Source organism: Penaeus japonicus, unplaced genomic scaffold, assembly GCF_977035675.1.
Source record: "Penaeus japonicus unplaced genomic scaffold, GWHDUDI00000001_assembly GWHDUDI00000005, whole genome shotgun sequence".
NCBI classification, from domain to species: domain Eukaryota; kingdom Metazoa; phylum Arthropoda; class Malacostraca; order Decapoda; family Penaeidae; genus Penaeus; species Penaeus japonicus.
Window position 1 is genome coordinate 10,257,514 of NW_028234407.1, and position 12,500 is coordinate 10,270,013.

Genomic DNA, 12,500 nt, shown 5'->3' on the forward strand with positions numbered 1-12,500 from the left:
CACAAACACACATACCCATGCACACACACACACATACCCATGCACACACACACACATACCCATGCACACACACACACACACACACACACACACACACACACACACACACACACACACACACACACACACACACACACACACATACCCATGCACATACACACACATACCCATGCGCACACACACATACCCATGCGCACACACACCTATGCGCACACACACACACACACACACACACACACACACACACACACACACACACACACACACACACACACACACACACACACACACACACACACACACACACACACACACAGCCACATATTCAAACACCTAATCCTGCACATATTTAGAGAGAAACTTTTTGAAGCTATTGATAGATATGATTATAAGCATTGGAACTAGAGGAAACCTTCCCCAACACTAGGATAGAAAGTTGAAAATTGACTTTCAAGTATATTTAATGAAATAGAAATGATATAAATGTTTTTTTATTTTTCTATGTCTCTCTCTTTCTCTTATTCTTTCTCCATTTCTTGACCTGAACATAAATCACCTTACTTCACTCTAAACCATTATTACCTTGTTTTGTTTCTAGTTTTATTTTGTTTCTTGAAAAGATTTCTTGCGACTAAAATTCATTGATCTATTGTATCTTGAAGAATATTTAGTGTTTTCAGTTTTGAATAACAAGGTGTATATATTAATTTTGTAAGTTATCATTGTTTCATAAAGAATTGTTCAGTGTGTGCAGGTTGACTTAATAAATTCATTTGTTAATATTGCATTTAAAATATAAATTGATGATGTGTCAGTGAGTGAGTTGAGACTGATATTTGAACTGACTCAGCCTTCTAGGAGGAGAGTGGAAGCAGATGCTGAACCTCAGCCTTGTAGTGTGGGGGGCTGTGCGGCTCTCTCAGGTTTGGTGTGTTAGTCTCGTGCAATCATAGGTGCCATCATGGCATCGCCCACTTGAAGGCCATTCTCCAAGATGCTAATACCCAACAAGCCCTCTTAGCATCTATCTGAAACAATTATTGGAATAACTTATTGGACCACACTAACTAAACTACTAGCTTGAACTAAGAATATACCTGTGGCCTTAATCCAAAGGTTTTGATACTTTGATGTTGGAAGAAATATCACTGCACTTATATGTTCAGGACTAGTACATCAGTCCAGACTCTAATCCAACAGTTTTATAAGTTTATCTTGTACAACAATTTGCCCTTTGCATAAAAAAGTTTGTTATATCTTTCAGAATCCAGATCCTAGGAAAATGCAGATCATGCTGACTGGTTTCCTGAATGGGAAGAATGCTCGAATCTTCATGGGAGAGCTGTGGGACCTGTTGATCTCGGCCCAAGCAAGTCCATCGGGTATACCCAAACAGTTCCTAGACCAAAAGAAAGAAGAACTGAAAAAGAAAATGGTAAGTTAGTTTTATATTCTGCTTGGTTTTAGAATGGAGTGAAGTAATTGGTAGTAAATAGATCAATACTTTTGTTCTAAATGTTTAATTTAATAGTGTTACGAACTAAGGTTATTTAAAATTATTTGATAATTTGTTTGTTTCATAAAGGAGGAGGAAGAGAGGCTACAAAAGATACAAGAGGCAAGACGAGAAAGAGATAAGGAAAAGGAAAAGGACAAAGAGAGGGACCGTGACCGTGATAAAGACAGGGAGAAGGATCGCAGAGACAGGTATTACTTTGGTTAATATTTTTAGGGCTTCTTTTGAACTACTACTTGTCATATTATTGTTAATTATATTTTCTTGCTATTCGGAAATAAAATTAAAATTTTAACTTTAATGTTTCATGTTCTAATGTCAGTGTGACTTTCTAAAAATGTCATGGAACAGGAGGAGTCGTAGCAGAGACAGGTCATCACGTGGATCACGTAGGGACAGATCGCGTTCCCCTCGTTCAAAAGATGACAAGAAAGAATCCAAAAAGGAATCTTCAAGGTATGGAGAAATATCTTCTTTTTAGATTTCCTGTCAAGGAAAATATTATATAACAATTTTTTTTTTTTTTTTTTCTGTATCTCATGTTTCTACCATTCTTGTACAAAAACAGTTTTGTTAAACTCAAGTATAAATGTATTGGTGTGAATGGTTTTAATGAAGCATAGGTATTAATTTGAGTGTTCCTTTTGTTATCTTACAACAGATGGGACAAGAAGGATGAATCAAGCAAGAATAAAGAGGAGAAGAAAGAAACTAATGGTGATGTTTCAGTAAAGGAAAAGTCTGCAGCAACAAAATCTCCTAAACAGGAGCCTACTTCTCCTAAGCAGGAGGCTACAGTCAAACAGGACAAGCCAGAGATTTCTCCAAAGAAAGAACGTAGTGACAGGGACAGGGACAGAGGGGAAAGGGGACACTCAAGAGATAGAAAGAGTAGAAGGTTAGTAGATATATGGTTTTGTTATAATCAGAATGGAGGATAATGTATGATGATATTATATTGTAATTGTTCCATTACATTAGTGTGAACTTTATGAAGTAAGAATTATTTAATCATAAATATCTAAATGAATGTTATAATGATTACCCACTTAAAACTTCTTCAGATCAAGAGGAAGATCACCAAAGAAAGAGGATGACAGGAGGCGCAGAGGCTCTTCCAGGAAGCGTTCTCCTAGTCCTCGTAAGCATTCGCCCACTGTACGTAAGCGATCGCCCAGTCCTCGCAAACGATCAGCTAGTCCACGCAAGAGATCACCTAGTCCGAGGAAAAGGTCGGCCAGTCCTCGCAAGAGATCTCCTAGTATTCGTAAGCGTTCTGTTAGTCCACACAAAAGGTCCTCGTCTCCTAGACCCAAGATTCGTAGGAGAACACGCTCCCCAAGCTCAAATTCAGAGTCTTCCAGGTAATAAAAAAAAGCTGTAGCTGCAGTGAGTGAGTGTGTGAGAGAGTGTGTGTGTGAGTGTGAGTGAGAGTGAGTGAGAGTGAGAGTTGAGAGAGAGAGTGTGTGTGTGTGAGTGTGTGTGCATGTGTGTGTGTGCGTGCATGTGCGCTATTGTTTATTACTTTCTCATAATGAAAGAATAAATGATTGTTAAACACCATTCAGGTATTAGGAAGCTTCCACAAAATTCATTTGTTCTTTGCAGCAGTTCTCGATCACGCAGTCGTTCAGCTCCAAGAAATAAGGAAGATGATTTTGAGATTCATCGCAAAGAAGATTCAGTTCTCAAGAAACGACAGTATAGATCAAATCGAGACCCATCAAGCTCAGAAGATGAGGTAAGGGTTTTCATCGGTTTTCATCATTCTTTATTGAGTTTATCCAAAGCAAAAAAATAATAATAATTGGTCTTAAACTTGATACAGAATTTTAAGTAATGAAATTATTCTTTTTGTGTAAAGGGACAGGCTCGTAACTTTGCTGGTGACCATCGAGGTGCAGGGTCTCCACGACGCAGGTCACCCCCACGATATAAGAGGTCACCCTCACCACCCAGACGAGGAAGAAGATCACCCTCTCCAAGATATCGTCGCAGGTATGATTCCCTATTTGAAAATATCTGAATATGATCTATCCATCTTACTTTCCCAGTACTCAACCATGAGGAATTTTGAATGATTAGCTGAAATGATTGCAATTAGTTTATTGAGGTATGAATGGATATAAATGTGTTAATTGTGAGTGGTTAGTGTATTAATGCTTTAAAAATTGATTAGCACAGGGAAAGGGTTAATGAAAATAATCCACACTTTATTTTTATATATTTACAAGCAGGGAATGTAATGAGTTTTGATATTTCATTTTTTTTTTTTTTTTTAATTTCATTAAATTTTTCTTCCCATCACCAAGGTCACCCAGCCCTCGTCGACATTCCCCAAGCCCAAGATTTCATAGGCGGTCCCCAAGTCCTCGCGGTAGGAGGTCTGTGAGTCTAAAGGGCAGCCCGAGAATGAGAAGGTCACCAAGTCTTAGGGGCAGAATGTCACCAAATATGAGGAGAGGCAGATCACCAAGCCCTCGCAACAGAAGGTCTCCAAGCCCTAGGGGGCGAAGGTCCATTAGTCCAAGAGGGAGGAGGTCATCCAGCATTAGGGGTAGAAGATCGGTCAGCCCAAGGGGAAGGCGTTCGCCCAGCCCAAGAGGGAGGCGGTCATCCAGTCCTCGGAGACGGCCTATGTCTCCTCCTCAGAGGTAGGCTGTTGTGAATGTTGACAATTGATAGAAAGATAAACATAGCAACTGCATTAGGTAAACTTCATGCTTTAGAATGGTTCTTTATATAATAACAGTAAATCACAAGGGAATGTCTCGATAACAGGTATCGACGATCACATTCACGGTCACCAGTCCGTAAGAAGCATGGCAGTGTATCCCACTCTCCTCGCAGGGGTGGCCCACCTCCCCCAGCAGCTGCAGATAAAAAACACAATATAAGCAATGCTAGTCGATTGATGCAGCTTGCCAATTACTCAGCGGACACTATTAAGGAAGTCCAGTACAAGCTGACAAAGAAGTAAGTAGAATGATGGAATTCCTCTGTCACCTTTCCCCCTTTTTTTCTATTTCTTTTGAACTGATTTTCTTTGTCTTAAGTCAAATAACTTTTACTTAATTGATTTCTTTTACAGGAATGAAAATAATCATCCTGCTTCTGGCTCTGATGATTCTGAAAGCGACGATGGTAGAATGTCACGCAGAGTTCCTAAAAGGAGATCACGTTCTGCATCTGTTTCTCAGTCTCCACGTCAGAGGAGAAGAATGGACTCAGGGTCAGTAGATGGATCAGAAGAGGAAGAGGAGGATGAGGGATCTTCAAGCAGAGAGTCATCTCCTGTAGAAAAGAAAAAGAAGAAGAAGAAGAAGAAGCACAAGAAGAAGGATAGCAGTAGTGAATCAGAGGTTAGTCTAGTTAGTAGAAGTGGTGTCAAGATTAATTTATTTTGTTTAGCTATATACAAGAATGATTTAAAATAGTTTATTTCTTAATGTGTAACATTTTACAGCTGTCAGTAATTATCTATTGAATTATTTCCTTTTTTTAGGGATCTGAAACTGAAGAAAAGAAGAAGAAAAAGAAGGATAAGAAGAAGAAACACAAGAAACATAAGAAGCAGAAGAAGCATAAGAAACACAGACATGAGGTGAGTTATCAGTCTGACCAAGATTTTGTACAAGTTGACTGTGACCTTTAGAAGTGTTGAAAATCACCAAATTTGGAGGTGGAAATATTTATTTACCAGTATTGTGGGGATGATGTCGTTTTAGAAGCTGCTTTCAGGAGAAAGACAAAGGACTTGGGGGAAATATTTTAAGAGACAAAATATTGCTTATCACAAAAGCATGTTTTAAGACACTTTCACAAAAACATGTTTTGAATATCTATTAGCTCAGAAGCATGTTGTAATCTTGAATTAAGGCTTATAGATCATATAGCGGTTTCTCAAACTGAGTGAAGCTTATGGTATAAAAGTCCACATTTCAGGTTTCACTTTTGATATAATTTTTACTTACAAAATCATAGTAATTAACCTTGCATCACTTCAATGAGAGAGTTGATGATAAGAAAAATAAAACTTATGATTTTCCCCCTCGTCAGGAGTCAGAGAGTGAATCAGGAGAGAGCATGGGAGGGGAAGAGTTGGAACGTAAGCTTCGAGAGAAGGCCCTCCTTTCCATGAAGCGTCAAGAGAGATCATCTGCTGCTTCAGAGTCAGAGTAAAACTAAAGCAGATTTCGTACTCCAGATTTGCAGTGAGAAGTGTGTATGGCCATACAGTGTTAAGCAGCTTTGGTGTTGTCTGTACATAACTCCTGAGTGTGTATGCGAGTGAGAAATGCATATGGCCATGCAATGCCAAGCAGCTTATGTGTTGTCATGTACATAACTGTGAGTGTGTCTGACGAATTAGTAGATGATTTAATGTATGATGAATAGAAATGCAAGTATTCTTATGTTGTAAATGAAACTGGTAAAGTACTTAGTACTTACATTCTACATAAAGAAAATGTAATTTTTGTGGTTTTACACTTTGGTATACATGAAAATTATCAATGAAAGGCCAAACATTGTATACAAATTTTTTTTTTTTCTAATTGGAACCGTGTTAGTGTGTAAGGAATAAGTAAATATTGACCTCATGTGTGTAAAGTACTGTATATGGAAACTACTGTACTGCATTTTCTACTGTAATGGTAACTTTTGGTGAACTGTACTGTTATTCCTGAAAGAATGTATAACATAAAAACCCATTTCAACAAAGAAACACATTGAAATGTATTAAGAGTAATGTTTGAATAAGAGAAAGTTAACTGATTTTATGTTATGCATCACTTAAAACTTATTTGCAATACTGTATCATGAAAACTATGAAAGTCTTTTATCATAATGTACTTGAAACCTTTATAATGCTGCATTACAAGGAATCATTACGAGGCCCTAAAAATTCACTTTTTGGCCCCAAATTTTATAGATCTTAATTTTTTTATTATTATTACACAATTACAAGAAAAAATAATAATTCATTCACTTTTATTTATGACATTATTTGTGAACGAATGCAAATAGAATGAGGTGTTTGAATTTAGTTGTAAAAATATGGTATGGAAAATAAAGAATTTTAATAATGGTGTAGTTTTATATTTACCTAATTTAATGTGAGCAATATTACCATTGATTATTAAAGGTTTGCTCTATACCCAACCAACCACTGGTAGAATAGGATGTAAATCCTATGTCCACACTATTGGGCAGCAAGCATGAGTGGTCAAAGAACATGTAAACTAGCAGACTGCCTGTGACAGTTATTTTTATCTTATCTTATATTTGGACTTGCACAGAAAGAAAATACTCTGCCTTTTACCTTTCTCTTTTTCTTATGTTCAGTTTTGTCTGTTACTGTTAATGCATCAAGTAATTCTCAATCTATCAAACAACTGTACTGCACATGGTGAAACCAAACTTAGGGGTTATAGACCACCACCATGCCAATGTAATTGCCAATTAACTTACTCAGAAGTTTGGCCAATTTCAGTAATAATGTACCACATGACTAAGTCAATGAGACAACTGACAATACCCATTACTACCAGTAGTTGGTCAAGTGCAATATGGTGATTGTCTGAGGATTTCAGGAAGACCTTTGGCAGTGTAGAAAATGCATGGACAAAATCTTTGTACCTGCTTGGCAGTACTCGAGCCTGTGGATGCAACATTAACGTAATGGTTCTGGCCCACAATATTCAATGAGCATCAGGCCTTATGGAAAATTATATCTAATATTTTAATATCAAGGAATTTCTTTATACATTCACATACAAACCATAAATATATTCAAATTCCTTTTAAATCCAAGTCAATTTTTAATGGTGTTACAACTCAACTATGATGGTCAGACCACCATTAGAAGGTTAGAGGTTTCACATTTTGTGTGTCAACATTTGAGATTATGGAAAGATTATGGAATGCGAGATGGCAAACCTTAAAAACAAGAACAAATTAATTGCCAATATTTGAGTTGGGGAAGTTTTCTCTATGACAATGGTTAGATATTTGGGGTTTAAAAAATATCAGTCATTGGACTGAAATAACTACTATTAATATGTGCCTACTACAGGATTTAGGAGTATGAGGTACAGGAGGAGATCAAGGTCTATAGGCAAGTAGAGCCCTTGAAAAGACTGATCAACTGATAACTTTTCTTCTACACAAAATCTATTAGGACATTTTGGGATTCATCATAAGAGGATAATGTCTAGTTTTTTTTCAGATTAAACTATGATAGATACATCTCTTTTTAAAGGATAATCAGTATTTCTAAGTATTGCCCAAATAGGCAAACTGCTCAAGGTGACATCAGAAAAGAAACTGAAAAAAAGGTCCATATTAACAAGGCTTTGCAGTTTCTCCATTCCTGAGCATTCCGTCTGGACATAGCCTAAAGATCAGATGCAATTTTAAAAATAACTCAATTCTCCCATCTTCTTAACCTGTTGATGTCAGTTCATGTATACATGCACTGTCTGCCATTTTAACCCATCCCCGACGGGGGAATTCTAGCCTTGAATGTCCAAATGCCAGGGCGTTCAAATTATTAGGCCTAAATCAATTGAATGGCTGGCACAATACTGTGCCGCCCGGCAACTGGGCTTTTGAATGCGCGGTACACATGCTGTACCACCCGTCCTGTGTGGGTTAAAACAGTCCAAGTTGTCAATTAGCAGGCCTAACTGACCTCTAGTTAACCCCATTCCCCAATTTTTCAGGGGAACACTATTAGTATTATAGTTACTAGCTTTATCATAAATAACAAGTGATTGTAATATCAATAATGATCAAGAATGGAAATAAAACCTTTCCCAAAAATGCAAAGGATTTGGTAATAACTAATAAGGTAGGTCAGGTAGAACTACTGACAGACACCTTGGTGACTAAGTATTTGCATGTAATAATAATAATAAAAAATAAAAAAAGTTGAATGTTCAGGTCACGAACATCAGTGGGTCATGGATTGGTATATATTTTCAAGTATTTGTAAGACTATCAAAAGGTCTTCTCCAGAAACCATAGGGCTATAAGTTGAATTATCTCATCCTTTAGTGTTATATTTATTGTCAACAAATTTAAGATATTAGTTCAATAATTATAAATCTAGTTCAATTCCCAGCTATTGGAAAATGGTAATGGGAAAAAAAAGAGGGTAAAAGAAACCAATTTAGATTTTTACAAAAGTTTATCAACAATATCTATAAAATCCAGTGATTTTTGGTATCATTCAGCTGCTGTTTGTGCTTAATGAAACACTGAACAACTTCCTTCTTCCTATTTAACATTGTTTTGAAAACAATGGTGAATATTAAACATTTCCCTTTCATTTTTTGTAAAGTAATTATTTTTTACTTGTGTTATGAACTATCCTTCACAAAATGTACAAGGTCTTGAGACTACGAAAGTTATAAAGTGATCCCACTAAAATTTTCAGTACAGAAAATGGCCTATTTTTGTGTTCTGCTTTACTTGTACAAATTTGGATAACTTAAATAAATACTACCTTTTCATAGTCAGACAGTCCCTTATCTCTTCCTTTGAACTGTTTATCTGGGTATATGCCCAAGAGGAAAGTCAATAAATAGAACTTAAAAAATAAATGTTTACATGCTAGAAACTGCACTTGAACTTGCCACACACTGTAAGGTCATTTGTAACTTATTAGGACATTTCATTAAACAAAACTTGTCCACTTGGAACTTTTGTTATGTTGCACTTGTCCAGTGAGTAAAACAATTCAAGTGACCTTCACATTATCATTTGATGAAGTGCACAAACTTAAGAAGTCCTCATCGCCCTAGTTTCATATGTATTACAGTTCTCCACGCATGTACTTTGGCTTCAGCTGTTCAATCCTCTTAATGTAATCGCCCTTCTCTAAGCAGTCATCACAGGTCTCATCCCAGTCGTTAAGAATTTTCTTCAGGTCTCGAACTTTCAATTTCTTCAAGTCCACATTGTTCAAGTCAATTTGCTTCTCTGTAATAAAGTTTTAAAAAATAAATAAAAACAGCCATATTGGTTTTATGTTTTTTTTCAATAGGTTCAACAGATATCCAAGTAATCCAAACTATTCTCGTCGGAAGTAATTTCAAGACTAAACTCACCGTATCTCAGCTCACAAATCTGTGCATCCTTCTTCTTGAGCTTCTCGCAAACCTTTTCAACAGGCATACCCCAAGATAAAGGCTTTGACATCTCACCAAGAATTCCTGTCGCAGATTCTTCCAGGCCACCAAGGTAATAGCAAAATCTGTTTTCTTTACCTGATGGAAAAGACATTGTTAATTGTTATAACTATTTAGTTTCAAGGTACATTAGTAAAGCATTAACCCAAGTGCCTGATGACAGGGCGATATTGCATAGGCCCGGCGTAGGGGGTTGCCACTTCTCGCCAGGCCCGTCGGGATTGGGTTAATATGGACAAAAATTTAACATGTTCTTGATTAAAGCAAAATATATAAAACTTAAAAAAAAATCAATTACCTTTGGAAGTTAAGCAAGTCTCCTTGAATTTAGCTTCAATAGTCTTGGGGTTTCCCTTTTCACTGTCTGTGAAGGTCTGGCTTACTTTTTTGAGGAACCCGATACACACTGCAAAAGAAAGTTTTAGAAGTAAGTACCTACTAGCCATGACCATATATATGGCTGTCAATGTGTGTAAGAATATTAACATTATTGTAGGATACAAAAAAAAATACAAAGCTTGACATGTGTAGAAACATTAAATGTTAGTTACAATAAGTTTTTTTATGGTCTGACAAGTTTGGTGAGACTTGAAACATCACAATTTATTGTTCCTATCTTGCTACGGCCATTTAATTTAAATATACCTTCACACTCATCTGCCTTTAGTGCTGCAACTACTGAGATGCATGCTAGCAGTATGGCTGCTCCAATATTCACATTCATCTTGACCTGAAGGAGAAAGCTTTATTAATTTTGATTCAGTAACATTCCACTGAACATTTAAAAATAAATAAATTTAAATCTTTCACAGCATATGAAAAAAAGAAAAGTACTTGAAATGGTTTTTAAAAATGGATTCTATCACAGGATAGGGTAACCATTCCATGGTTACTATGAAAAGGGTTTAAACTGACCAAATTAGAAAATTAGAAAACTTTTTCTGCAATAGATCAAAAGCATGAAAAGTTATCATAAATCAATTGCCTAATTTCACACCAACTAGAAATCTATGAAATATTTTCCCCATTTTCCCAACACCATAAATCCTATACATTTTTTTTCTCCCCCACTGTGAATCTTAATTGAACCCTATCACTGGCAGAGAGAACTTATCTTCATTCCTATATTAAGAGTACGATCTGATATCAGAAGATAGCACCTTGAGCACATTGTTACTATATCAGTGTTACCCACTTTTATAAATGCCAAACAAATTTATTTACAATCACGAAAATGAAAAAGTATAAATATTTTTTTGTGTATACAATATCAATACTGACAACATTTGGCCATTGAGAATATAATTAAGTATCATTAACATGATGCAACAGAACCCCATACATGATATTACTAACAATCCTGGTATCTATGGATTGTCCAGAATATATGCATGAAGTATATGACAATGTAAGGTTTCACCTGGATGCCAAGGTTTAAGTGGGCATGACTAATATTGAGAAAGGAATTAAGAATACTGCAATAATTATTTGAACTCTGTGCAATGACTTAATTTTGGTCCTAACTACTCTTACACATGGATATCAATGTAGCCACTATTATACATAGCTAGAATCTTCAAATTTGTACACGTGTATGGTAGAAGAGAGTTCGTCTCGGAGCAAATCACTTGTCAGAAGGCCATTTGCCTTGTCCTTGATCTCTACATGATTACATAACCAATCTGTAAAACTAGTATTGTGATAGCTATCCTTTAGCAACCTGTTGAATGGACAGGAAAGGTAGAATATAATAGAATTCTGGGGTAAAAGGGAGGGAAAAAAAAAAACAAAAAAACATACATTATGCCACACTAAATTTTACCCCAAGGGTATTTAAGAGTCAAGATACATGTGTTTTTGCTATCCTTGTTCATCAGCTGGCTATCATGATTACCATAATGCCTCAGTCTTTCAATCAATACAGAGCTTACCATGCAGGATGTACTTGTTGATAGACATTATTTGAACTCTGTGCATGTGTGTATATAGACAATACCTAGGGTACATATCAACATTAATTAAATCAGTTTAGCTGCTCAAGATATGACCTATTTAACAAATGTTCAAATCAGAATGGCTGAATTCATACCCAAGGACATGGGTAAATCTTTATCAGACATCTGCATGTCAGCCACTGACAAATGCCTTCCACCCATGGTGCCCTTGCAAAGGCTTACAAAGCTCCACAACGCTAGCAAGAAAAAAGCTTGCAGACACTTGCAATTTGTTGTAAAATAAGATACCAATCCAATATCCATCTTGCCAGAATGTATATGGTGGTTGTTAGTGGGACTTTGTTGGAACATCAAAAGCATTCAGCAGTTACTTTACACTGCACCATACACTGCAACACACTGCACCACTATCAGCTCAGATTTAAGGTTGCAGGCTTTCCAAGTTCCAAGTGGATTTTGATAAAACAATGGAATTACCATTTTAAAAGTTACTTAAGGTATTTTGTAAACATTGGTCCATTCAGACGTACTGCACTGTCTCAGTACTAAAAATGGTAACTTATGCATAAAGCGCAAAGTGATAACACTTATAATGGCCAAGTAATCCCAGAATAGCCCACTTGTCACTGGTATTACATAATTACATTTATTAATTAAGAAGGCCTCATTCATTCAAAACCATTTTGAGTATTGTAATAAATAACTAAGCTGTCATACGAGATGTCATTATTTATTAAATAACCACTGCCATTCCTCACACTACTATCAATAATAACCCAACGTAACCTCTCCTATCTCCCCTTCATTACGAACACCTTGCACGCCACGAGCAAC

The 12,500-nt window shown here is 36.3% G+C and overlaps 2 protein-coding genes across 9 annotated transcripts in view; one reads left to right on the top strand and one right to left on the bottom strand.

Annotated features, from left to right (window-relative positions):
• Srrm1 (Serine-arginine repetitive matrix 1) overlaps positions 1–6,603 on the top strand; it is a 13,353-nt gene extending 6,750 nt beyond the window's left edge. For 2 of the 4 annotated variants that reach the window (XM_043038382.2, XM_043038385.2), the window contains 12 exons: positions 1,265–1,435; positions 1,586–1,707; positions 1,868–1,972; positions 2,178–2,414; positions 2,581–2,880; positions 3,125–3,257; positions 3,381–3,514; positions 3,829–4,170; positions 4,298–4,492; positions 4,608–4,878; positions 5,022–5,120; positions 5,576–6,603. In XM_043038382.2, coding sequence (XP_042894316.2) covers positions 1,265–1,435; positions 1,586–1,707; positions 1,868–1,972; positions 2,178–2,414; positions 2,581–2,880; positions 3,125–3,257; positions 3,381–3,514; positions 3,829–4,170; positions 4,298–4,492; positions 4,608–4,878; positions 5,022–5,120; positions 5,576–5,698 — 2,232 coding nt within the window. In that variant the 3' untranslated portion in view covers positions 5,699–6,603. Of the gene's footprint in view, positions 1–850; positions 924–1,264; positions 1,436–1,585; positions 1,708–1,867; positions 1,973–2,177; positions 2,415–2,580; positions 2,881–3,124; positions 3,258–3,380; positions 3,515–3,828; positions 4,171–4,297; positions 4,493–4,607; positions 4,879–5,021; positions 5,121–5,575 lie in introns of all 4 variants that reach the window. The other 2 variants (XM_043038384.2, XM_043038383.2) reach the window with 2 other exon arrangements.
• Positions 6,604–8,689: 2,086 nt separating this feature from the next.
• The window catches only part of Manf (mesencephalic astrocyte-derived neurotrophic factor), a 4,178-nt gene continuing 367 nt past the window's right edge, over positions 8,690–12,500 (bottom strand). For all 5 annotated transcript variants that reach the window (XM_043038387.2, XM_043038389.2, XM_043038388.2 and 2 more), the window contains exons 2-5: positions 10,357–10,441; positions 10,010–10,117; positions 9,631–9,789; positions 8,690–9,502 (exon numbers count right to left, since the gene is read on the bottom strand). In XM_043038387.2, the coding sequence (XP_042894321.1) occupies positions 9,336–9,502; positions 9,631–9,789; positions 10,010–10,117; positions 10,357–10,435 (513 nt within the window). In that variant the 5' untranslated portion in view covers positions 10,436–10,441 and the 3' untranslated portion in view covers positions 8,690–9,335. The remainder of the gene's footprint in view (positions 9,503–9,630; positions 9,790–10,009; positions 10,118–10,356; positions 10,442–12,500) is intronic.